The 26,824-nt window shown below is 45.7% G+C and overlaps 2 protein-coding genes across 9 annotated transcripts in view; one reads left to right on the top strand and one right to left on the bottom strand.

Moving 5' to 3' along the window:
* Nucleotides 1–26,824, top strand: part of ST3GAL6 (ST3 beta-galactoside alpha-2,3-sialyltransferase 6) — a 115,503-nt gene that overhangs the window by 40,851 nt on the left and 47,828 nt on the right. For 6 of the 8 annotated variants that reach the window (XM_065829320.2, XM_065829315.2, XM_065829323.2 and 3 more), the window contains one exon: nucleotides 437–7,970. The exons of the other annotated variants lie outside the window; for them this stretch is intronic. In XM_065829320.2, coding sequence (XP_065685392.1) covers nucleotides 437–517 — 81 coding nt within the window. In that variant the 3' untranslated portion in view covers nucleotides 518–7,970. Of the gene's footprint in view, nucleotides 1–436; nucleotides 7,971–26,824 lie in introns of those variants that run through there. 8 annotated transcript variants of the gene reach the window in all.
* Nucleotides 7,943–26,824, bottom strand: part of COL8A1 (collagen type VIII alpha 1 chain) — a 90,259-nt gene continuing 71,377 nt past the window's right edge. Inside the window, exons 4-5 of the mRNA XM_065829313.2 lie at nucleotides 12,447–12,762; nucleotides 7,943–10,303 (exon numbers count right to left, since the gene is read on the bottom strand). Of these exons, the coding sequence (XP_065685385.2) occupies nucleotides 8,403–10,303; nucleotides 12,447–12,759 (2,214 nt within the window). The 5' untranslated portion in view covers nucleotides 12,760–12,762 and the 3' untranslated portion in view covers nucleotides 7,943–8,402. The remainder of the gene's footprint in view (nucleotides 10,304–12,446; nucleotides 12,763–26,824) is intronic.

The raw sequence follows: 26,824 nt of genomic DNA, 5'->3' as shown, positions 1-26,824 counted from the left end.
TAGTTTTGACTTCTCAAAACTGATTGGCAGGACTCCTCCTATTTAAAAATGCTTGATGTGTGCTTTTCAGGAACCTGTGTTGACCTTTGAGAATTAGTCATTTTCTGATGGCTTGTGCTGTAAATGTGGTTGTGCAGCTGTTGCCACTAAGCACAGGAGGACTTCTGTGAGATCGTGTCTCACCCATTCTGGCTTCTTAAGGTCATCGCTTTTGGTTTGTGTCCTAATGGAAAATCCATCCTAGTTTTGAGCAATAGAGTCACTCAGCTGTTTTATTGGGGGACTGTGCTACAGCCTTCACTAAGAAGTCTTGTCTCCAGAGCTTTCCTACTATTAGTATCTTCCAAGTATCACAGGTAATTAAAAGGAAAAAAATCCAAAGTGTTGCTTCTGGTAATAATTTTTTTTTTTTTTTTATTCTCTCACATCTCTTTAGAATGAATACCACAACATCAATGCTGAGCAGAAATTTTTGAAGAAACTTATAGACAAGAACTTTGTAGTCAATTTGACATGAAAGCTGAATGGAAAATATGAAGAACAATCACTATTTTAATGATTTCAGAAGTTTTTATTTTTTGTATTGACATTTTTATATTTTTAAGTGCGGCATAACTGTTTACTGTTTAAAGAGAACCCAGAAACCTCACCAAGGCAAAAGCTTCTAAGTGTGGGGGTAATGGGCTGTTGCAAACAGAATAAACTGAATTTCTGTGAAACTATTTAATAATGGAAAAACCATGAAGCTTTCAGCTAAAAATATCAGGGATATATAAAAATGTGATGCAGATCACTTATTTATCAGCAAGAACTCTTTCCAAATGATTACTTCTCTGGAATACTTTTGTTTCTGGTGTTGTCCTCCAAGAAAGTTACGCTGTCAAGAGTCTAAGCTGACCAGCGTTTAATTAGTAGATGGATGTAAAATCTTGAATGTCTATCTTGAAGTATGCAAATGGCTTTAAAACGATACCTGGGAGTCATTACTGTGTGTCAGGGAGAAGGGGGGACATACAGAGTACAGGTTTTGCTCTGCCCTGCTCCTGAGGAGGGGACATCCATCTTCAGCGAAGAAGCCACAGCTTTGGCACTGGCCATCGACCCTGGATTGCTGCCTGCTTTTGCCAAAGGTGAAGGCTCTTTGGTCTGATTTGTGGAGATGTTGGTATTGACAGTGCTCGTCTTGTACGTGGTTTATGGGAAATCATCCTCCCTGGGCTGTGTCTCCCGTAAATTGTACTGTTGATGACTTCACTGAGAAAAAAGGGAGTACAAAGGCTGAAGAGTTGTCCTACCTACCTGTGTGTCAGCTGCTTCCTTGAGACCACAACAGGAGCTGGGACAGAGATGTTCATGCCAGAGTTGAATTTTACAGGCAATGTGTGCTGAATTTCTAGACCTCCAGGACAGAATCTTATGTATCTTTCTGTTCATTCCCCAAGAATCAAGATATATTTTCCAAGCCAGTACAGTCTCCTTTCTTAGATGCTGTAATGCATTTCCGCCTTTGAAATGCATCACTACGAGCAATGAATGTTTCAGTTTTTGGCAGTAGAGTGTGCTAGGGAACATCCAAGATGTACTTCAACTGAACTACCATTTGACTTCTGCTTGTCTCTTCCGGCTTGACATTTAGGTTTAAAGGATGTGGCTGAACTAAATCATTTAGTAGTGGGAACTTACTGAGGATTTCAATTGAAACATTTAGTGGGATGTTTGTTTCCTGTATTGGTTTGCCTTGGACAAGCCTGCAGAATGAATAAATCTGCCTGGGGATGCCCTTGACAACTGTTAAAGAACAACAAGTAATATACTGTTCCAGTTCTTTCATGGGGGGGTGTGTGTGTATATATGTATGTATTTAATTGTGGCAGATTTGCTTGAGGATCTTGTGGTTTTATTGATCAATCATGCCTAAAAAAAGCAAAAAGAAATCTACCACCAAAAACAAGTGTCTTTAAAGTGGGTAGAAAAACCCTTGGTGCTTTTAAATAAAATGATACTGAGAGCTTTAGTATGTCTAGGAGCAGTGTAAACAATTGCAATATGAATACAAAACTCTAGCAGGGCAAGAGCACAGTATTTGTATTCTCAGAAACCAAGGATGACAAAAGTACTGACTGCAGCTACTTTGCTGCAGCAGTGAAGAGAAATAAGCGTTAAAGTGACCAAAGAGTCATCTTTCTTTTTTCCTGTTTCTCTTGTGGAGTGCAATAGGTATTTAAAAAAACCCCAAACAAACCCAACAAACACAATGCTTCCCCATGGTTGTCATCTCTGTCTTTAGCTCCTTAGCTCTGCCGTTTGGGAATTGCTGAGGGCAGTGTGATTCAGAGGGGAGCCAAGGCCGAAGAGGCTTTCACCTAATGACTCCTGAGCATTTCAAGCAAATTGAATGTATTTGAAATAACTCTGAATGTCATGAAAATCTGTGGCGGGGGCAGGGAAGGGCCCAGGTGTGTCCCAGCAAGGGACAGGCTGTGCCTTTGTGTCCCACTGGCTGGATGTGTGTCCCTTGGGCCCAGGGGATGCTGTGGGGGGTGGCCCCTTGTCCATCTGTGTGCAGGGCAGCAGGTGAGAGTGTGGGGAAAGGGGAACATGGGAGCTCCTGGGGCACTGGAGGAGGTGACTGTGGTGGTGGAAATGGAGGACATCTGAACTTCTTCACCAGGTGCCAGAAGGCCACTTAGTTATTTGTTTCCTTTTTTTTTCCTTGCCTAAAACATGCACATTTCTCAGACTTTGAGGAGATCTTTGCTTAAAATTCTGGATGCATCAGAAAACAGTGACAGTACTGTCTTTGTCTCTACCAGCACTTGTTTCTTATGATTATTTCAGTTAACTAAAAAGGTTGTATGTGACTCTGCAACCCCAGACCTGCAGTAATTTAGGCGCCTGACAATAGCAATTCCACATGAAAAAAATGCTGAAGTAAGGCTTTTCACAAAGGCCACAGTGTTGTCTGAGCTCCCTCGTGCACAGAAGTCCTTGGTAGATCTTCGACTTTGTTGAGAGCGGAGCCAGGCAGAAGTGGAGGGCACCTGTTCCCCATCAAAACCCACAGTTGCTCTCAGAGGCCCCCACCTCTCCCATGGGATGCTGCCACAGATCCAGCCACATCCATGTAACATCTCAGTATGCTGACCATGTAGAGTTTTTTCCAGGAGAGCTGTTGAGTTTGTCCTCTCCTTACAGTGCCTGGTACTTGTGATGGTGCAGGCTGCCACCTGTCTCTGGTGGCAGGAGGTTGGTAAGGAGCTCTACTTTTGAGGAGGTGGTTATTTTCTGTGCTTTATTTCCTCTCCAGAGATACTCTTCCCAACTAATATGAACTGATGCCTTCTCCCAGTTTTTCTAGGAATTGGGTTTTGGAGGGTGGGGTTGGTTCTGCTGTGGTTAGAATCCAAACAAAATAATTGAAAAAAAGGCTTCATGGCAAACAAATGATGTTTCCCAAACTCTTTTTACTTAAAAGACTCATTTATTTATTTATTTATTTTTAAACCACATCAGGGTTTTTTTTTGGCCTATTTTTTTGGCTATTCTTAGTGGATTTAATATGCTGTATACAAGCATTTATGCCTATCAGCTGCCCCTTTTTATTTCTTCTAATAAGCCTGCCTATTTGTATTACTTGTTTTTGAAATTAAGCAGTACTCCCAGGGATACTTTTTCTTCCACTTCTGTGCTCCTGCATTGGTGTTGAGTCCACGTGTGCCAAGGTTGCCCTCACAAGGTGGCTGAGGAACATTTAGAGCCCAGGCCTTTTTTTCTTTTTTGAAAGCGCAGCTTAGAGGCCAGTGACTTTTAGCTTCAATTATAAACAGAGGCGACTGCATCATTTCCCCTGATGCAAGATGTTTTGGTAGGATTCTGTGTATACCTGCACTCCTTCATCACCATCACCTGCTTCATGTGGTCATTTCTGTTCCTCTGCCTAGAGAACAAGTGTCAATTTTATACTTAACTTTTTGTAGGCAAGAATGCCTATATGTAGTGTGTTTCCCAACAATGCCCACAGATAACTGTGTTTTCTACACGGGTGCATGTTTTCACAGCTGTTTTGCATTACTAAAGACTTCCCTTAGGACTTTTTAAAAAAAGCAATAATACAAACTCTGAATACTCAAAACTTCTCTGAGAGTAAGCTGCTACTAAGATTTTATTTTTCCTTTTTTGTATTCCTGAAAGTGAAGTCTCTGCACTGAAACCTCCCTTTAAAAGCTACCCATTTTTTCCTCATATCATCCTCAGCAAAGCTGTCAAGTTTTTAATCTGGGCATGCTGCCAGCTTTATTTCCATGTCTGGTAGTGGTGTAACTATGTAGGTACTCAGTGTCTCCCATCAGTTTTCTTCCTGTATTGATTGCAAAGTCAGCCTCATCCCTTCTGGGCTGTTCTCCTGCAGCTTGTTGAATTTCCAAGCAGCACCATCTTACAGCAAAGATGCTCCCACTGTCTGCCACCTCCCTCAAAATGCTGCACCATCAGAAAGACCCAGCTCTGAGGTACCAAAGTACGCACAGAAACAGGCAGGGTGACGTGTCAGCTGAAAGCTCTCCTTGGCTCAGACTTCTAAGGGATTTTTTTTTTGTTTCTTTTCTGCCAGAAGAATGTTGTGGGGTTGTTTTTTTTGTTGTTGTTGTGGTAGTGGTGGTTTTTTGTATGTGGGTGGTTTTGATTTTGTTTGTGGTTTGGTTTTTTTTTTCCACTTTTCCCTCTGCTGTAATAATTAAGGGAAGTACTGAGATACTACTTAACAAGAAAGGTCACCAGCTATTGCACTAAATACAAATCTGAGAGTGCCTAAAAGATACTACTAAATGACATTTCCAGTGACTGTATTGGTGGTAATAAAACAGAATCACAACTTCAGTGTTTAATAATTAGTCTGTGGTACCTCTTGTTTCTGTGTCACACTTCCCTTTGTAACAATGCCCTGGGAGGTAGTGTAAACTTTTAAGTGGAGTCTGATTTTTAAGAACCTCAACATCATTTTTGGTATCGGTAAATACTTATTTTATTTGATATTTGTCTTAAGTTTTATACAACTTTAAAGTGCCAGCTGTATTTTGAAGACATTCTTAAAGTTGTTTCAAATGAAATTTTGAATGCTACAAATGGAAAGATATTATTTTCCTGTGAATAAACTGTGTTAAAGATGATGCCCTCAGGCTTATTTTTGCAAGGTCTGTGTGTGTGTGTGTCTGTGTGTATGCGCACACACACCCAGCAACATTATTAATGGTGCATAGAGTACACACCATGGTGTCAGATACAGTGTTGAGTTTCAGAACAAACTTTGGTGCTCAGGAGAGTAAACAGAGCTGAAAATTTCTGAAGCTTGGCAGGCTGAGCTGTACTGTGGGTGGATATCTCACTCCAGGCTGAGTAACAGCAATGCTGCGACATAGTTTTTGTGGGTAAGATCCAAGAGCAGCATCCTCCTGATTTTAATTTTTTGTGTGTTTTGTTTTGTTGTTGTGGTTTTTTTTTTAATCTTGCCTGTCTTATTGGGGTCTTTCGGAGGAATGCTGTAGTAAACATTCATCTAAGAAGATGGTACATGACACAAGACTTTAGATAGAAAGTGAAAGACACTGATCGTGATACTTTGCTCGTGTTTTGTTTTCCTCTGTGCAGTAAAAATGAGATGCTGGGCAGCAGCGTCAGGTAGTCTGAGGGAGGTTTAGAAAACAATTACCTGACACAAGTAGGTTTTCAATGTATTCATTTTAGTAGTGACAGTTTAGGAGTTCACCACCTTGGAGGAAATGCCTGTCCCTGAGGTGAGATGCGGGGAGCCAAATCACAGGTTGTGATTCACTCCCTGCTGTGGAACTACAGTTGAATAGTGATGTAGATCAGTGACAAACATGTTGCTGCTTTCACAACAGGTTTTTGCTGCAGGTGAAAAAATGAGGGGGGGAGGAATGGGAAAAGCTGTTTTCAAATCCCATGGAGAGCCAGGGCTGTGGTGTGCATCTCCCAGCCCGGGCAGCCAGCTCTGGATTTTCAGGCAAGCACAAACTCGCAACCACGCACCTCTACGACCTCTGTTTCTTGGCTTCCCACACACTGCCTCTCTGCCTTCACAGAATCATAGAAAGTCCTGAGTTGGAAGGACCCACAAGGATCCTTGAGTCCAACTCCTGTCCCTGCACAGGACAACCCCACAGTTCACACCATGTGTCTGAGGGCGTTGTCCAGTCTGTTCTTGAACACTGTCAGGCTTGGGGCCGTGACACCTCCCTGGGGAACCTGTTCCACCACCCTCTGGGGGAAGAAACTTTTCCTAATGTCCAACCTGAACCTCCCCTGGCACATCTTCCTGACATTCCCTTGGGTTCTGTCATTGATCACCAGAGAGATCAGCATCTGCCCCTCCTCCTCCTCTTGTGAGGTAGCTGTAGCTGACCTGAGGTCTCCCCTCAGTCTCCTCTTCTCCAGGCTGAACAAACCCAGTGACTTTAGCCATTCCTCATATGGCTTCCTCTCCAAACCCTTGTTCCCCTCTAAACCCTTCTTGTTATGCTGCACCCCCAGATGGGCTCACACTGAGCATCCCTTGCATCCCGCGGGAGCCCCTTGCTCAGTGCATTCCCCTCAGCCCCAGCTGCGCTCTCCCAGTGTGTGTGATGCCAGCGCAGCATGTTCCCCCAGTATCTTGTGGCAGGTTTTACCAGTAGATGGGAACTAAAGAAAAGGATAGGTCATCGTATTTTTTTTGACTCATTGGGCTGTCAGTGGTTTTAGAGTCCTTGGGGTCTAATACATTAATTCAGTGGGTTTTTTTAAAGATATTTAATAAGATATTTTTTTCAAATCAGTACAAAAATTTTAAATACAAAATTATTTGCTTTTGACATATCTCATATATTCTAGGAACATACCGAAGTCACCAATGCCTGGTAAACTGTCTGTCCGTTCCTGCCACCGTTCCATAAAATTTCTGAGATAAAGCACCACATTATATCACTGGAGTCCTTAGTCAATGTTAGACTGCATTAAACTCTGCATTTAAATAATGGTAATGCCAGTTAAATCCAATCTTAGTTCTGCATGAAAAATCTAGTTCATTTTTGAATCAAAAGCGGTAGCGTTAGCTAAAGACACTGAAGAAGTGATGAGCATTTAACTCTTTCAACTAGCATAACAGTGTGTGGTGTGCAGCACTGTACAGGGAACCACAGCAAAGTACACTGCTCTTTGGAAACGAATACTTCTGAGGCGAGATTAGCACCATTGGTGAGCAGGCAGCTCTTGCAGAGAGTTGCTTTCCTCACGTACAGAAAAGATCGAGGCCTGCAGGTTCTCCTTGACAATTGGTAACATATAAATAACGATTGGAAATCAGCTTTTATATAAAATGAAGTTCTCGGATAAATTTGCAAGATCAGTATTGCTGGTAAAGTTATTGGTTAACCTCAAACAACAAATTAGTTAATTAGCAAACAGAGCTATTTCTGCTTTGCCTAGTAAACTGATTTAACTTTTGCTGAGTGGCAGAAGCGTCTCTTCTGACAAGACAAACAGATGCGAATTCTTAGCATCGGCACAGAAATCCAAGCAAATTTATACCACCCTGCTGTATTGCTACGTGTTGGCCAAGATGTCTCAGTCACGTCGCACAAAGCAAACAGGGAACCCTTCATTTTTGTCTCCGATCTACCTCATCTGCTTTGACCATGCAAATGAAGATGGAGACTTTGCGAGTGCTGTGGCATTTGGAGGTGAACCCAGTGCCAGCTGGAGTCAGTGGTGGCATTCTGGGTCCAGTGACAGCTGGAGAAGGCTTGTGGGGAATAGTTTGACCACCAGTGCTCCTTCATAAATAAATTGTTCAGGAAAAAACACTCCTGCAGGGATATTTTATGTGAGGGGTAGGGAAATAAAGGCCTCTAGCTAAGAGAACCTTTGCTTGTCAGGCAGACCTGCTGTCAAAAAAAAAAAAAAAAAAAGAAAAAACCCACTCAAACAAAGAAAAAGCCACTCAAATTTTTCCATGTAATTTGAGACTGACCTACTCTGGTTTAAGTCACTGGTTTTCATCTCATAACTGATCTATGCAACAGGAGTGAGTGATGTACACTGATTTGAACTTTAGTACTGAATTATTGTGAATGAAATTAAGTAAGCATGGCATCACAGAAATATATAATGTACAGCTAATATGTCCCCTCAGGTGCAAAACAACTGTTTATGAACCTGATGCACATCTTTAGATATGTTCTCTGCATCTTTTTTTTAATATAACTAGTTGTGCATAATGTTAAACTTTGTATTTTTTTTTGGTACAAGATGGTCTGAAATGATCATAAAATGCATCTTTCATGGTATAAAAGTTTGAAGCAGAGGTTTTGATTTTGTGTGCATGTGTGTGTGTGTGTCTGGTTTTTGTTTTACATGGGATACAATAAATATCCTGAAAAAGACGAATGAACGTACTGCCCGGCATAGAGTCCTGCCGCCTGCTCAGATGGCATTTGAACGTAAACCTTGTCTCCGTGCATCAGCTGGACAACGGCGCTGCCCGAAGCCTGGTCCAGGAAGCCCTTCTTGTACTCATCGTAGGTGTACATCAGCGGCTCGTTGTTCTTGAACAACGCCACCCAGACGCTGGCTCCTTTGCAGTGGACGTGGTAGGCGAAGTAGTAGACGCCGGGGATCTCACAGGTGAAGATCCCCGTCTGGGGGTTGTAGTTCTGCCGGCCATTGTAGAGGAGCTTGTCAAACTTCACAGGCACCCCGACCCGGGGGAAGGGGGTGAGGAGCTCTGCTGTGAATGCGGGCATCTCGTAGACAGCGGCGCCAGCCTTGCCTTTCTTGTAGCCGTATGGGGGCTTGAGGCCCTCAATCCCTGGCGCAACCTCAGGCAGGTACTGTCCCACGGCAGGCGGAGTGGGTGGGATGATGACCGGGGGCCCGGGGGGCCCGGGAGGGCCTGGCGGTCCCTGAAGGCCTGGCTGGCCAGGGGGACCAAGTGCCCCAGGCTTCCCCGGGGGTCCCTGCAGCCCCGCAACGCCGGGTTTGCCCACGCCGGGGAAGCCAGGGGGTCCAGGCAGGCCGGGCTCCCCCTTTGCTCCTGGCAGGCCTGGGGGGCCGATGGGACCACTGGGTCCTGCGATGCCTGGGATGCCCGAGGGGCCCTGAAGCCCCTGGGCGCCGGGGAGCCCTGGCTCGCCCTTCGGCCCCACGAGCCCTGGGACGCCCGGCAGCCCAGGCAAGCCCTTGTGCCCAGCTTCCCCCTTGGGCCCTGTGGGGCCTGGCAGCCCCCGCAGCCCAGGGGCCCCCACTTCCCCAGGAAAGCCTGGCTTCCCTGGAAAGCCCTGCAGGCCAGGTTCACCTTTGGGGCCGACGGGCCCCGGTGGCCCCACAGCGCCGCCCTCTCCTTTGGGTCCCGGGAAGCCAGCAGCCCCCGGGGGGCCCATTATGCCTGGCAGTCCCGGCTGACCTGGCTCCCCTGGTGGCCCCCCCATGCCTGGCGGCCCTGCGTGCCCCTTCTCCCCCTTCGGTCCCAGAGGGCCCGGTGGACCACCCACTCCACGCTCACCTTTGGGCCCGGGGAAGCCCGGCTTCCCAACCCCAGGGAGGCCAGGGGGCCCTGGCAGGCCCGGCAGGCCCTGCTCCCCTTTGCCGCCCGGGAAGCCTGGCTGGCCAGGGACACCATCCTGGCCGGGTTTGCCGATGCCAGGGGGGCCGGGAGGGCCTTGGATCCCAGGAGGACCTGGGGGCCCCTGCAGTCCCAGCTCTCCTGGGGGTCCAGGTTTGCCCAGGGGACCCTGCGGGCCAGGGAAGCCAACCATGCCCGGCTTGCCAACCCCTGGCAGCCCCACGGGGCCAGGGGGACCGGGCAGTCCAGGCGGACCCTTCAGCCCTGGCAAACCTGGGATCCCGACACCCTTATCCCCTTTTGGCCCTGGGATCCCGGGGGGGCCAGGGGGCCCCTTCATCCCGGGTTCGCCCTTCGGCCCTGGCTGTCCCTGCAGCCCTGGAGCACCCGCTTTTCCTATGCCAGGAAGCCCGTGAGGCCCTGGTGGCCCCTGTGGTCCAGGTATCCCCATGGGCCCGATCTCCCCCTTTGGCCCCATCTCGCCTCTTGGCCCCGGGGGCCCCATGACCCCTGGTTTCCCTGGCATTCCTGGCAAACCTGGCTTCCCAATTCCTGGATATCCTTGCGGGCCGGGTTTCCCTTTGGCTCCTGGCACACCGTGACCTGGTAATCCGGGTGGCCCCGGTGGCCCTCTTGGTCCAGGCTCACCGGGGGGACCTTGCTCGCCCCTAAGACTGCGCACAGGCATTTCTGATTGGGGAAGAAAAGAAAAAGAAAAAAAGGGGAAGGGGAGAGACAAAGGGTAATTGCAATCACGTCCTTCAAGAAACACAAAGGCAGTTTTGAATTGAATGTGCTTGTTACGATGCCTCTTGGTTTTGTGGTATGTGGAGAGGCAGAGCTGGCCAGTGAGTTACAGGTTGGTGTTTGAAACAAAGAGGATATTCCTGCTGTTTTGCACACCCCAAAGTTTGCATGCACATTTCTGTTTCAGTAAAATAATTACTTTGCATAATATTTGCTTTTTTTCTATGTAAAAGCCATTTGCACTTTACTAGTATTTTCTACCCCTACAATCTTAAGCAGTGAAATCTGACTTTTGTCCCATATTGCTGTCGGCTGATCTACTTTTAAGAGTTTTTGCAGGACACGGAAGTTGCTCAGGGTTCTCAGGCTGTAGGAAGAGTTCTGGCATAAAAGTGCTTCTGTTGGAGAGACTTACATGAGCAACATCAGTTAAAAAAGATCGAATCAGTAAGAAGTTTGTACATAGATCTGATTGCATTTTCACCAAGATTTTGGTTTCCATTAAGACATTACTGGAAACCTACAGCCTCATCCAGCATTGCTAAGCTCCCACAGGTTTTTGGCACAGCCGCATCTAGTTAGAGCTCTTCTAAACACCTCACAAAGTGTTTTTATTGTCCAAGCCCATATTTTTGTGTATGTGACCACTTAGCATTGCAGGTCAGGGTGAGGGAGTTGCTGCATGGGAGTGGTTGTGCTGGGGTTGGTTGCTTTTCATGCTGCAGGCTTTTTGTGTGAAGTGGAAAGTCTGCTTCTCTCCAGCTCTACAATGGATAAAGAAGTGAGGGGTTTGGGGGAAGGGGAGAGGCAAGAGAATTAACTGTTCTTTGGGAGGCAGAAACCCTCCCTCTCTGCACATGTTGTGTTTCATGCACGTAGAAAACCGCCGTTGCTCACAGGATGGGTTGGTTTTACTACAGCCAGTCATGCTTGTTCAGACACTCCAAAAATAGGCCCTGAAATCTTCCATTTCCCTCTGAAGCCAGTGAAGGCTGTGGTTACGCTGAACCCTCAAAAAGACAGTTAACCACTGTGTCTGAAGTTGCACAGATGCTCACTGTCCCCATAAGGATTTTATGATACTGGGTGTTCCTGGTTGCCCTCTGTATTTTGGACGTTTTTTGTTGTTTTGTTGTTTTCTTAAATATTCTAATAGTGTCCCAACTTCCTTTACTGAATACTGGAAGTGCTTGCATGTGCAGACTCATGCCGTAATGCCCTGTATCTTCAGTGCCTCTGTTACTCCCCTAAATAACCTACAGAAAGAGGACTGCCGAGTCAGAAGAACAATTGTATGTTTTTATCTTCAAACTTCTAAATCACAGGGTCTGGACAAATCCAGACAAAACCATGATATTTCTGTAAATTCAAATCTCGGAGCTCTTCTTTCATGACCAGTTGCTGCAGTGAGAGTGGGAGCACCTCCAAGCAGGACCCTGGCCCGTTTACCTTGACCATCATTTGAAACCCCATCAGAGGGTTTTCTGCAGGCAGGTGGGTGACAAGGTTTCTCCCAGCCTTGAATGAGCACCCAAACAAGTGTGGGGCCAGCCTGAGTGCTGGAGGACTGGTCACAGGCAGGGCTGCTCAGAGGCTGTGCTGCAGCCTGGAGGATTACTGTGGCCTTGCTATGGTGACCTTGAGCTGCCCCATAGTTTATGTCTCCAAGGAGACTTTATTGTGGCCTTTCAATACTTCAAAGGGGCCTATAAGAAAGATGGGGACAGACTTTTAGCAGGGCCTGTTGTGATAGGACAAGGGGTAATGGTTTTAAACTAAAGCGGGGAGATTCACACTAGATCTGAGGAAGAAATATTTTACAATGAGGGTGGCGAAATGCTGGCACAGGTTGCCCAGAGAGGTGGTAGATGCCCCATCCCTGGAGACATTCCAGGCCAGGCTGGACGGGGCTCTGAGCAACCTGATCTAGTTGAAGATGTCCCTGCTCATTGCAGGGGTGTTGGACTAAATGACCTTCAAAAGTCCCTTCCAACCAATTCTATCATTCAGTTCCCCCCAGGCAGATGGTGCTGTGAGGCACCCAGACAGGATGGTGCAGGGGTGGTGAGGGATGTGCCAAGCCTACCTTTCTCTTTCTTGGGAGCCATGTCCTTGCCAAGCAGAGGCATCTGCGGGACCTCCTTCATGTACTGAGGCAGATGGGGGTACTCTTTGCCATACTGCATGTGGGGAACCTCCTTGCCCATGTGCTGCATTGGGATGCCTTCCTTGCCCAGTGGTATGTGAGGTACTTGTTGTCCAAGGGGCTGGTACTGGGGCACCTGGGGTGGCAGCTGCTTGATCCCATAGTAGACACCGCCTTGAGCAGATCTCATCAACTCTAGGTAAATGGTGACAGTCACTGCCAGCAGCTGCACAGGGAAGAACAGCACGGCCATCACCTGTGAAAAAACAAAAAACCCGCATTTGGTAGAAAATACTGTTTTCAGGTTTTTGTGTGTGTCATGCATCTCCCACTGAGGCCAACCTGCTCTCATTCTCTGTGCCAAACTGGACCTAAATCTCTGCAAACTGGTTCTCGCTTGTGTGTTGCCCTGGGGACATCCTGCAGCTGGCCTGTATTTGGTTTGTTGAAGGCCCTTATTCCCATAGTACTGTTATAGCAAATGTCCTTATATGCATTTACTTTTGTGCTACCTCACACATCCCGAGCAGTGCCCTGTGTGGTTTATCCATGTGGGGACCTGCTCCCTCCCATCCCCAGGCTGGAATTTGCTGCTTCCTCACCTCTGTCAGTGGCACAACACAAGGCTTGGGGAGCTCTGCCGTGAGCTCTGGCACAGGGGGAGGGCAGGGAGTGACACATGGGCATCTCTTAAACACTTTCTGCCCAAGGATGCTAAATTATCAATGCCCCTTGTACTATGCTTTCCACAGCAATGAAAGCTCAGTTTCTGCAGCTGAAATCTGTGCCTAGAATGGTGCCTCAGAGCAGCAAATTCCAGGGGTTCTCCGTTTCTGTTGCAGCTCCTTGCCAGCTTGCCTCCTGAGCTGGGCTCCGAGTATCCCAGCCTTCACCCAGAAGAAGACAGCCATCTAGGGGCTGTCTGGCCCAATACTGCCTCTGGGCAGCATCAGCCAACCTACTCCTTTCTCCAGAGATGCTCAACTGTTTACTAAAGGTCTCCTCTGTTGCAGACCCTGTTCCCTCCCCAGGCCCATCCCAGCACCTCACCACCCCTGCTAATGCAACAGAACAGTGTTTTGTTTTGTTTTTCTTTCTTCCTTATCAGAATATAAGCTTGGGACTTGTCACATCTGCTGTTGGCTTTCCTTTCTGGGGTAAGGAAATTAGTAAGGACATTACTAGCTTTTGAGCAGCAAATTGGGAACTCCCTAAACAAATGCAAATCTAGGGCAGCCTGAGGTAACAAGGAGACTCTCCATGTGTTCCAGTACTTTGCAGCATGTCCCAAAACAGACCCCAGTAGGCAAGTCCTGCTCTTTTCAAATGCACATGGTAATTGCCAGGCTTGATGGCTGTCCCCTTGTCCCTGCTTTTCCACAAAGCAAAGACACCTTGCATACAACCTGGATACCTGGAAAAGCCCTCACCACACACATGCCAGCAGAGTTTTGCCAAACCCCTCATCAGGACTCACTCCCAGCAGCTGCTGGTCCCCATTGAGCCCAGATGTGATGAAGGGGGCCTGACGAGGCAGCGAGGGCTTTGTGCTGCCTGCTTATTTTCTTGTCCTCCCTCTCATAGCCTGGGTCAACAAAGAGGACAAAGAAGCCCCTTGGTCTGTGCCAAAAGGACTCAGCACCATGCCCCCTGTGCCTTGGGAGGGGTCTTTTGCAGGTAGAACCTTTCCTCCTTTCCCTGCTGTGGCTGTTTCCTGACGGAGTCCAGCTGCTTGCAGGGCTGCAGCCCTGGCTCCCCGGTGCAGGGTGATTCTGCAGTGTGTGGTAGGACCCTGAGGAGAAATGTCTTTACTTTGAGGGTGCCAGAGCACTGGAACAGGCTGCCCAGAGAGGTTGTGGAGTCTCCTTCTCTGGAGACATTCAAAACCTGCCTAGACATATTCCTGTGTGATCTGCTCCAGGTGAACCTGCTTTAGCAGGTGTGTTGGACTAGATGACCTCCAGAGGTCCCTTTCAACATTAACCATTCTGTGATTCTGTGACCCAAATCGCTTTTTGGGGCAGCACGACCTGATGTGGCTGAGACATGTCCTTGCAGGGGCTGTATGGAGACCTGGCTTTGGGCAGGTGAGGCCACCATGGGGAGTGTGAGAGGTGGGTAGGGTTAGAGGGAGGAAATGTATTTATGGAGGAGAGGGCAGCAAGCAGCTCTGCTTTCCTCCTCTAACCCTGCATAGTGTACAGCATGCCTCCAAAATGGGCCTCAAAATAACGTGGGAGGGTGCGATTTTGCAACACGTCTGTGAGTGGCTCGTGCCCAATGGGCTGGAGGTGTGAGGAGGCTGCAGGGTGGCTGCGGACCTCACCAAACTCTGGAACTGGGTTGGTGGCCCTACAGGCATCCAGCCCTGGAGTCATGGTGCATGGTTTCCCTGATTGCTGCTGTGGGCTTGGCTTGAGCAGCAGGTGGGCTGGCAGGGGCCGTCCCAGAGAAACTGCTGTGCTCTCTGCTCTGTGCTGTGGTGAAGGTTATTGACCATGTGGTAACATTGAGTGTCACTTAGTTTTTATGTTTTACTCCTCCTCAAAGTTCTCCATTGACTTTGTGTTAGCAAAGCACCTGGAGAAACACTTGCTGCTCTTTTCAAACATTTCTCCTTCATTTTGTTCTATGATTCTATGATTTTGTTCCATGAGACTTAATCTGTCAATGGATATTAGTGTATCATTACGGAAGCTGTAAGTGGAGGCTAAGTCAAAACTGTTGAATTAAAATAACCAGCAGAAGGTTAATATTTTAAATAATGATCTTAAATATCAAAACAAACTACAGAAAAGATGGAGCTGTGTGTTAACAGCAAAACAAACCATTTAAGAAAACGAAATATTAGTGAATAAACACTAGATGGAGCGTATGTTGCACTGCTGAGTTTCTACAGTCACTTTCTCTCCCAGGAATTTAAGGTCTTGGATGTAACCAGCTGCCATGTGGCAAAGAAAACCAGAGCCAAGATGTACAGGAGTTTTTAAGTGTAGCTAAAGCCCAAGCACTGTCGGTCATCGTTGTTCAGCAAAACATTTCAGCAAACGTTTCTCCAGTGAGTTTAACGTGGCTCTTAGCCCGTGGCTGGCCGCTTTGCTGTGAGATAGAGGATTGTGGCCTAATGACCTGGTATTTCTGCTTATAGCTCAGTGGCACTGGACTGCGAGGACAGCCTGTGCGTGGTCAGATACCGGGACTCAGCTGGGACATGGTAACTTCTTATTCTGCTGCAGATTCATCTGGGCTCATGGACCCTGAGTGACCTTTCTCTGGGATGGGGAGGTATCCCCGTTCTTGTCTCTGTCCATTCTGTTCCTTTCAGTACCGTGACTGTGTCTGCAGCTTTGGCTCTTTGTAGCCAGGTAGGGTAACACCTGCCTCACGTTAGAGGGAAAATCCCAGCTTCTGGAAAATTTGCAGCTTTTTGTGCATCTCTCCCAAATGAAGTGTTGTCTCTGTGAAGAGAGAAAGGCAGTGAAACCTTTCTTTTTTAAATAAATATATTGGATGGTTTAGAACTGTCATTGAAACCTACAAGTATGAAGGGCAGGCTGGATTTTGAAGAATAAGGTTATTAAACTAGCTTCTTGGCTACTTTGTTATTCTGGTGGCCAGTTTCTGGGGTTTGTTTTGTTAAAAAGATGACTTCGGTGGAATAAGTGGAGAGAGAAATAGGTAAAATTCCTTTTTCTCCTTGTTTTTATTACAAAACATGGGCTTTGTGTGCCGGTGGGAGCTATTTGCAACAATTGAAAAAAAGTTCCTATGAGGAGACACCAGCCTGCCCTTAGCTGAGGGTGAACTGAGGCTCCCACTGCTGGAGCTGAGCTCCGTGGGCCCTGCCAAGCCTCACACGAGGCACCCGCGGTGTAATGGGGGTGACCACGCAGCACACGAGATGTTTTTGTGTCCGCACATGGAAATTTTGAGGGAGATCAGGCAAGACTTCTAGAGATAGGAAGGCTCCAGAAAATGAGGTGATCTCACTCCATCTGTGTTTCCCTCAGTGTTTTTTGACTCATCATAACCAAAACAGTGTCGCCTGGAAATGACAGATTGCTTCTGGTCTATTGATTTTGGCCAGGGCTGGTGCCTGTGACTAGCTGAGGTGGAAGGTGGCTGTCTATTTACTGAACAACCTCAGGTTGGATAGGACTTTGGCTGACGTCTTTGTGGAGGAGGTCATAGCCTCCTCGGTGGCCTCATGTGAGCTGTCTGGGTCTTGGGAGCTGCCACAGGTACCTGGGAAGCGGCTCATGTTTGGCACCGGCCGTGCGGCTCGTCTCTCCCCCGCTCCCAAAGGAAGGAGGGATCAGACAAAATTAGTCTTGATGAGAAATGTGGTGAAGTCGTGTATGTGACTGCTACTGCTCCCTGCGTGCTTCTAGTGGGTCCAGCTGGATTATCGCTATCAGATACTGTTGCTGTAAGGCGAGCCTGCCCTGAAACATGAGGAATGACTGCGATAGTGCTTCAGTGCTGCAGCTCACTGCCTGTCTCATCCTATTATAAAACGCTACTTATGTATTAAGAAGAGAGAAGTTGAAGGTCTTTTCTTCTGCCCTGCAGTTTGTTTCTAAATGCCTGAGTGCACGGTTCTAGTTGTTTGAAGACCTCACTAAGAAACCACCAGGATCTTAAAATGCCTAAAAGCTACTGAAAATCTTGCTCTTGGTTTTTGAAAGAGGTGTATAGATCCTAAATGTCAGATAGGTCCTCTGGAGTTTGTGAATAGCAAAAGGAAATGTTCACAGCAGTGACAAGACTTAAGGAAATTACTGGAGTGAGGATCAAAAATCTGTGCTGAAGATGTAGCCAAAGTGTAAGGCTTCACACACCCTTCACCCAAATCCCAGCAATTTAGGGATTATCTTCAAACACATTCATTTAATGGAATACAATGTGCTTTCAAATGTGCCCGTCAGTGAAGCAGTAAGCTGGCTTTGGAATGGGATTTTTCTGGGTTTCTGTCAGAAAGCAATCAAACGTGTCTACATATTTATGGCAGACCAAAGCTTTACCTGAATTGTTTGAATGTCTGAGAGAAGATGAAGTAGATGCTACTGGGCCTTCATACTGTGTGATGTGTCATTTTGCACCAGTCTTTCAGATTAAGACACAGTAAACTTTTTGGGCACCACAATATAAAAAGGATATAAAGCTACTGGAGAGTGTCCAGATGAGGGCCGCTAGGTTGTTGAAGGCTTTAGAGGGGAAGCCATAACAGGAGCAGGTCAAGTCACTTGGTTTGTTCACAGAATCACAGAATGTTAGGGATTGGAAGGGACCTCAAAAGATCATCTAGTCCAATCCCCCTGCCGGAGCGGGAACACCTAGATGAGGTTACACAGGAATGTGTCCAGGTGGGTTTTGAATGTCTCTAGAGAAGGAGACCCCACAGTCCCCCTGGGCAGCCTGTTCCAGTGTTCTGGCACCCTCACTGTGAAGAAGTTTCTTCTCATATTTAAGTGAAACCTCTTGTGTTCCAGTTTGCACCCAGTAGCCCTTGTCCTATCATTGGTTGTCACCGAGAAGAGCCTGGCTCCATCCTCATTGACACTCACCCTTTACATATTTATAGACATTAATGGGGTCACCCCTCAATCTCCTCCAAGCTAAAGAGACCCAGCTCCCTCAGCCTTTCCTCATAAGGGAGATGCTCCACTCCCTAAATCATCTTTGTTGCCCTGCGCTGGACTCTCTCCAGCAGTTCCCTGTGCTTGAACTGAGGGGCCCAGAACTGGACACAATATTCCAGATGTGGTCTCACCAGGGCAGAGTAGAGGGGGAGGAGAACCTCTCTGGACCTACTAACCACCCCCCTTCTAATGTACCCCAGGATGCCATTGGCCTTCCTGGCCACAAGGGCACAGTGCTGGCTCATGGTCATCCCGCTGTCCACCAGGACCCCCAGGTCCCTTTCCCCTACACTGCTCTCTAACAGGTCATTCCCCAACTTATACTGGTGCCTGGGATTGTTCCTGCCCACATGCAAGACTCTTGTGGGTCCCTTCCAACTCAGGACATTCTATGATTCTATGATTTTGCTTCACCTAGGGTGGAGCAAGCCTAGGAACATTATCCTAAACCACAGTGTTCAGTTGCTTGTGTGTGAACACATGTGGTTGGCTCTGTGGGTGAGAGAGAGTCCTTGAAAAAACATATTTTTACAGGCAAAGCTCAAGTGAGAACATTTCTCAATAATCTCCTTGGTGGAGCTGTTCTCCTGAGAAAACTAGAAAGGACCTTCCGCTGGCTATTTGCATTTGTCAGTAGAAACTGGAGACAAACCAAAATGTACCAGCAGTCATAATTCTTAAATTGGTGTGAAGAAATAATCGTTTGTTTAGCCTAATTACATAAAGAATGTATGGAAAGTGTGATGCCCGTCCATGTGGGACTTGAAATCATAGTAAATCATGTAAAGCGTGGAAGCCAGACCTTGATTTATCAGCTCTTACAGGGAAGTGATCACTCTGCAACCAATTTTGGGGTTAAATGAAATTTGCCCATGTCTTAGAACCTCTAAGATGCTGACCCCAAAACTAGCCCTGTGGGCTTAGCTTAGCACTTTGAACTGCTGTATTTCTCTGAAGAGGCATAAAGCATGAGCAGATTTCGGTAACCTGAACTCTTCTGCCCTCGAGTCCCTTCCATGGGGGTGCACAAAGCTGCAGGGACCCCTTCCCCACTTTGCTGAGGGGACGGACTTGGTAGCGCTCAGGTTTCTACATGGAAAATCACTGCTGCAAAACTCATGAAATGAGAATTCAAGTGACTCTGGAGATTTTGTGCCCAGAAGAGGGTTTCCAAAAATTATTTGATGCTAAAAAGCTGAATGTTCCAGCATGTTTTTGACTTGAGATCAAAAGTGGTCAAGAACACGGCACCTTTTGGAGTAACCTTAATAATGGATCATATTCCCAAGTGTCTACAATGGTGTAGCCAGGGATGGCTCTGCTCTTGGGGATGGGGGGGGTCTAATCCCACAGGAACATTATAAACTTCGCTAAAGTCTCTCTTTGTCATGTAGAGATGTGCGGGGATGGCAAAATGCCATGGAAATGGCAGATAAGGTGCTGCCATGTGTAAGGAGTAACACCACTGGGCTGCAGGGAGTTGGTGAGCTGGATGCACAGTTGCCCTCCATGGGGAGCTCCCTGGCTGCCCTCCATCTCACGGGCAGAGCTACATGGCAGCTCACGCTGAGTCAAATAAGGGCTTGTATCAGAAAGCTACAAAGTCTTTGCAAAGCAATAACCATTTTTTTTCCCTGCTTTTGTTTTATTGTTACTTTGGTAACAAATAACCTGTACTGTTCCTGTTTTGTACAATATGGTTCCCTTAAACCGCTGGGTTTTACATGCAAATGTGTGCCCACCCCATACATATTTTTGTTAAGGTCCCCACCACCTGAAGTGCATTAGATTAATCTCTGGGTGTATAATTTTCTGTTAGTCAGCTACCTGTCTTCTAAGAAATGTTAGCACTTTCTTCACAGGAGGGGTTGTCAGGCATTGGAACAGGCTGCCCAGGGAAGTGGTTGAGCCACCATTCCTGGAGGTGTTTAAAAGACATGTAGATGAGGTGCTTAGGGCCATGGTTTAGAGGTGAACTTAATAGTGCTAGGTTAATGTTTGGACTAAATGATCTTAAAAGTCTTTTCCAGCCAAAATGATTTTATGATTCTATGAAACTTAGAAGAGCAGTTATCAAGGCCTTAGTTTCTGTAGTGGCCCAGCATCAATGAATAGTTGGGGTGACTTCAACAGAGGGCTGTCTTTATATGTGAAAAGTCAAGTAAATGCTGGTTTTCATTCCCAGCAGCAGTGCTGTGATGCGTAGGTGACTTGAGCAGTGATCTTTCGAGCACATTGTCCTCCACAGTTTTCAAAGGCATGATTTCAAAACTTAATCTTAGCCAAAATTAATCTCTGAATCATTGAACTCCTTTGAGGACTAACTTGGAAGTTGGTGAGTGCTTTCTGAAGGGATCTGAGGATACCCTATACTGCACAGAGACTGACTTTTACTGGGAATTTTATTTTCAGGGGCAGGAAAAACCAAGCACCTTTTGCTTGCCAAATAATTTGGTATTTGCTCAGATCTTAGGGTGCCATTTAATGTACATATCACCACTTGACTATAAAGCACTCTTCTGCTTTTCTGTGCCAAACAAAGTTCTATGTCATTTGGACAGATGTTTTTGAATTTGCAATTGAACTAATTAACCTCAGTTTGGGGGGTTTAGTTTTGAAAGATCAGTCGTACTCCACATAAAACCAGTTAGAGAAGGCAACCAAATGCAACTTGGCACGAATTTCCTCTGAAAGCTAACCAGTTTCCTAACACAAATTAAGACTAGCTACACTGATTTAATCTTATTTTCAGCAGTAAAGAGCAGAACATTGTGAAAGTGCAGTCCCTGTGACAGGACTCAGCCTTGCCATTGGGAGGAGATATATGGTCCATGCCAGAATTCAGCCCAAGCAAGTTTGGGGTCCTGCATCATTTTACTTTTAACAGTGCCTACAGCTTCATCAAAGGCGATACCTATTTCCTGAGTCGACGAAGAGCTTACACTGCTAAAGGGTCTCTAAGGGCCTGTGTATTCAGTATGGAGAAAAGTAGGATTTATGGTAAATATAATCCTGCCTTCTTGCCTCTTGTGAAACTCTCTCACAGAGATCAGGTTTATTATTATTATTTTTTCCTTCGCTCTTTTTCACTGTCCCCTCCAAGGAAACAAAGTTGTGTTGAGTGTCTGTGTTCAGTTTAGATTACCAAGAAACAGCTATTGTTCAGTATGTTAAAAATAAATTAAATCATATTTTGCTCAAGGTCTAACAACTGTGTCTGATTACCATGTGGTATTTAGTAAATCTAAGACAGTCATAACAAGGATTGTCATAATAAACATTTTAAAATGCACACATACATAAACCTGCTGCTAATGGGGAATAGTCAACATGTGGCGGATGCCTATTTCTATTTTTTAATTCAAAACGGGGTCTACAGTTATTTTCTTAGAGAAGTGTGAAAGCATCTAAATAAGTGGCTTCATCTTAAAAACTGATAATCATCTATAAGCTACCTTTGGCTTCAGTGGTAATTATACGATCTTTTCTTGCAATGCCTGGGGAGATCTCTTCTTATCCATTTGTAAATACATTTCCAAAGACAAAGCAAATGCCTCTGCTCCAATCTTTTGCAAATACATTCATGCATGTACTCAGTCTGGATGGTCACCCAGCTCTCTGTATGAAAATGGTACCCTTGGACTTGCCCTGTTTTGCACTTCCAGAGTATATTTGCATGTATGTCTGTATCTACTTATATACAAAAATAGTTGTCTGCATGCAGGTATTTATGTGTGCAAAGGTATGAAAACATACATGCTGGGACTGGAAGCAACCATGATGAGAAGGAGAAATGAGGCCATGCAGATGTAATTATGTTGACTTTAGTCAATGTCCCAGTGCCCAGTCTGCTGTGAGCTATGTGGGCCTGGATAGGCATCTCTGTCTCTCCCTGCAAATCTGGGCATGATTAGGTTGACATCTCCACAACCCCTGACTCCTAGGCACAAAGCTCTGGTGACCCAACACAGACACGGAGCTCACGATTTACGATGGCGTTCAAATGCCTGGCGCTAGCAATTGATTTCCAGGGAAGATGGTCTCTTGCTTGTCTTTGAGGATCTGGCCCAGAAGCTCTTGGCTGGACAGTGCCTGAAAGCGACTTGCTGTCTGGCAGCAGGGAGCTGTGACAAGGATCAGCAAGCCGGGCATCACCAGCTGGGTGACCATGGTCACCAGGGATGCAGCTTTCTTGCGTGGTGGCGTGTACGTGTTTGCACGAATCAGTATCTGACCTCGGGGTGGGGAGGAAGGACCAACGTGGGGGAATGTTTGCAGAAAAGCATGCGACTTTAATTATGGGATTAGAATTAATTATAGGTAGGATTTAGCAAATACCTGCCTTTGAATACATTTTCCTGTTCTCTGCCATACAGCATGTGCTTGAATCCTCTGCCTAATGCTCTCTTCTGGGCAGTTTGCCTGCAGTCTTGGTGGTAGGCAGCTTTGATGGAGATACTTAAGTGACTGCCACTAGCTGCCCATTCAGTGATTGGCTGCACGAGGCACGGAAACCTGGACCCGATACTGTGGAACACACAAAGTGATCAAAGCGTTGAGCTGCCTCCCTGCTTATCGGCACGAAATCGCCCTCCTGGCGCAGGGCCTGGGACTGGCAGCCAATGCATCCAAGCATTGACTGTTTGTTCAACATGGGAACCGAACCGATGGCTTCTCCTCTGAAGCAGTAGTGTGGCTGGGCGCTGCAGAATAGGCTCTTTGTGGGGCACAGGCACTGGTGCCCTCCAAGGAATTTGGGAATTTGCCTTATCAGATGTAACGGGTTTGCTGTTTGCAGCCCACAGGCAATGAGGCTGGTTTTCATGGAAGTGCTCTTGTAAGCAACCGACTGTCTCCTGCAGGTGTTGTTAGTTTGGGGATTGTTTTGACAAAACTCTTCACATCTACTGCCAGTCCCCGACCCCAAAATAAATCAAAGATAAACAACTGGAGATGTGCTTCAGACTGAAGTGCTTGACCCAGTAGGGTGAACCTCAAGGTGTTGATAGTGAGCTATGGTGATCACTGGTAGCAAACCAGTGTGGACAGGGAATGACAGGCTTCTTTGGAAACCTCCCTTCTCAGCTGTCACTCATCGTTTTTGGTCTTACTCTGCCCTGGGACGGCTTGTGCTGGCTGCGTGCAGTAGAAGCCTTCCAAATTTTCATGGTACAAATTGTTTGTATGTTATTATGGTACAATGGTTTGCAAAGTGTATTGCAGCATTTTACTATTTTAATCCAAAGCAGTGCCTCTAGCAGTGCTGCTATGAATTATACTCAAAAGTGTAAAAAGTTTCCATTTTGCTATCTCTTGGTTCAGCCAGCTACAGCTTTGTGAACAAGCCACATGCTAGCAATTGGCTCTAAATGACAAGCGAACAATCTGCACAGTTTAGTGTTAAGCTTATTAATCAGTGAAATGCTCCATCTTATAAGATCTATGAGAGCAGACAGGAGTGAGGGAAGAAAACTCGCTCTTTCTGTGACAGTTAATAAAATCAAATATATCCTGAATCTCACCCAAATACTCAGAAGTGGCAAGAGTCTTATTCTGAAGGATATATACCAGTTTTACTGCTCAGAGAACTCTTAGTTCCTCATTTGATTAATCAAAGCATTGTACTAAAAGCAGAAAAAAAAAATATATATATATATTCCTTGTGGAGGTGCATTGTGTCCTAAAGAGACACAAAAGTTCAACCCAGGCTATATATATTTTATTCTGATACAGCCTGGCTTCAGATTTTCTTTCATGAATCTGGGAAGATTTCTTAGAGGGGGAGCACTGTGTGAATTAGTAGATCTTTATGCCTTTAGGAAATCTCATATGTATTTGCAAAAATCCCATTCATTATCATCTGCAAGACACAAATAAGTGCTAGAGTACCTGTTTTTCTTAAACGCTTCCCCAGAAGTGGCAATAGAAAGGAAAATTCTGATTAAAAAACTGCCTTTGATAATGACAATGACTGACTGTTACAGATGTCACAGGGAAGATAATCTGTCTTTTTATTGAATCAAACATTATGTAAAGCAGTACAGGTATCTGCAGATGTAACATTCATGTGGCTTGACTTTTCAGACTAGCTAAGCTACGCTTGGTGCCAGATGAGGAGACGAGTGAAAAGTGGCCAGAAACTGCTTTTGTGCTTGTCTTAATCCCAAGGCTGTAGCAAGAGCTGGTCCAGTTGCCAGCGCGGCTGGAGGTCTGATTGGCCTTGCATGGCCCATGGGCCACCTACAGACACCCTGCCCCAGCAAGATCTCCTGCCCCAGTGTGACCTCCAGCCACACCACGACCAATATCACTGTCTCTTTGTTTTGGGGGTAAAAAGGCTGCACTGTGTTGTGGCTGGATAGAGCCCAGCCATGGCTTTGTGAAGGCAGGTGTTTGTCTCCATTACCACTGCAATCTTGCCAGTGTTCTGCAGGGGGGCATTTTGGGAGGTGAGGGCTCCTGGCACCTCTGGGGTGGCTCTTTGGAAAGGGGTAAATTTTAGCCTCTTTACTATCAGTGATGAAGCAGGGACTTCTCTGAGGTCTAGAACTATATCCCCTCTCCTCTTCCCTCCACTTTTTAGCCCCGCATGTGTACTGATTAAATTCAAGTGCTTTAGAGTGAACTACATGGGAGCCATTAACCCCTAACAAAGCATCAAGATAATGAGATCTCATTAAGAAAAAAGAGTCTAACTCTGGATTAGTTCTTTGGTTGGAGTGTTTTGGTTATAGAGAAATTTTCTTTCATGTGTCCCTTTGTAGTTATTGTACTCTCTAGCATTTGCAACCCGGAGAGCGTTTACTTTAACAGTCCTGGGAGTTCTTGAACTAGAAAGCAAGAAATCTATGCAGGACTCTGAAGTATTTGGCCTGATCTTAATTTGAAACAATTTATTGTTCTCTGGGACTCCTGTTGCAATCCTGTGGCCTTACGTGTTGCCTTCTTGCCACTAAACTTGCTTGATTGCCTTTCTGAACCTGGCACGGCATAGAATTTCTGTTCCTTTTCTTACTTTGATGGTGTACAAAATGTGTTTTCTTGGCTCTTACCCTCATGTTGCTTCATGGCTTCTTTTTTTTTTTTTTTAATACAAGCAAAGGGCTTTGGAGACTCTGTTTTGGAGATGAACTGTTACCACTTACAGTATTTCCATTCACTGTGCTTTGACAAGACTGTCAAGAGAAATAGCAGCTTTTCTCTCCCTTATTTTTATTTACTGTGTTCTAACTTTGCAGCTCCTGGGAAACCGAAAGTCCCAGTCCAAGGGAGATATGAAAACAATGACAAATGTCTGTAAAGTATTTTTTCTTGAAAATACTCCTGTCTCTCAGACAATTTTTATTGGAAGGTTATTTGCTATTAAAAAGATTCCTGCCTTTTGCTTACTTTTTCTACCTTTGCTCAAACAGCAGAAGAAAAGATCTTACTTTGGAAGGTAAAACATACTAGACTACTCCACCCAAACAGAAATCAGGAGGATGTTTTAAAATTATTCAGAAACAGTAATTTTCCTATTTTATTATAAAATATTGCAGATATGGCAATATTTGTTAGGATGTGCTGATCTTAGTAATGACCTGACACTGCTCCATTCACAAAAATCAAGCAGATATTATGTCACAATCATGTTTCCTAAGTGGTTAAATTTTATTTTTCATGCTACTTTTCTCAATACAGACTAACATGACAATAAGCACAACTAAACACTCAGTTTGTTAAAATAGTTTCAAAACTGGGCTTTTAATTTGTATAGAATAGTTCTGGTTGGAAGAGACATTCAAAGGTCATCTAGTCCAAAATTAAAGACCCTTTGTTCTCTGTGTCACATCTATGAGTGGATATGAAGTTGGAAGTTGCTAGAAGGTTGATAGTGGATCTACCAATGTACATCTCTCCATAATCTGGCACTTGGGTGCAATCACCACCAAAAACTCTAGTGTGCTCCTCTACACTGCCACCGTGGCTGAACTGTACACACACACATCTTTGTGTCATACCAGACAGACCTTCTGTCTTTTCTTCTTGCACAGCAGGTAAGAAATGCTTCTTATTCAAGTCTGCTTCAGCAGATAACCACTTGACTAGTCAATGGGCAGAGAGACAAAGATTGAAATCACTGTTACTTGTTAACAAGTGTAATATGGACGGGCCTACACAGATGCCACTCTCTTCCCACTCTACAAGTGTCAAAATAAGGATATCATGACGCTACCCAAAAACCTTCCAACCTGAGTTGTTAAATACTCCCCGTAGGTTTGATTCAGTGAATATTTACAGTAAACATCTGTTACATCTCTCAAAAGTCCAGTGAAGAAAAAGAATGCTTCTGAAACAGACACACACACAGAAAAGACCCTGCCCCCACCACTGGCACACATTTATCCTGGATCCATGAAAATACATAGTCATTTAAACTCCAAAGATGCTGTGAAGCAGAATTAATTTCTTATATGCAATCCAATGTACTATGGTTTAAAGCACTTGAAATCACCGTATCTATCGCCTTGAAATAACCCAGCCAAGGCCAAAGAAAAGCAAAGCCAAGTATTGAAGAGCAAATACTACCGTTCGGACAAGACTCTCAGCACTACTCCAAGAGAAACAATACAAAATGTTCAGTGCAGCCATTTGGACCTGTGATCACTGATAGCTGTGATACCAGCAAATTCACAG

The sequence above is a fragment of the Patagioenas fasciata genome, chromosome 1 (assembly GCF_037038585.1).
Source record: "Patagioenas fasciata isolate bPatFas1 chromosome 1, bPatFas1.hap1, whole genome shotgun sequence".
NCBI classification, from domain to species: Eukaryota; Metazoa; Chordata; class Aves; order Columbiformes; family Columbidae; genus Patagioenas; species Patagioenas fasciata.
Note: the sequence above shows the minus strand (reverse complement) of the source record. Positions and strands in the feature narration are given on the sequence as shown.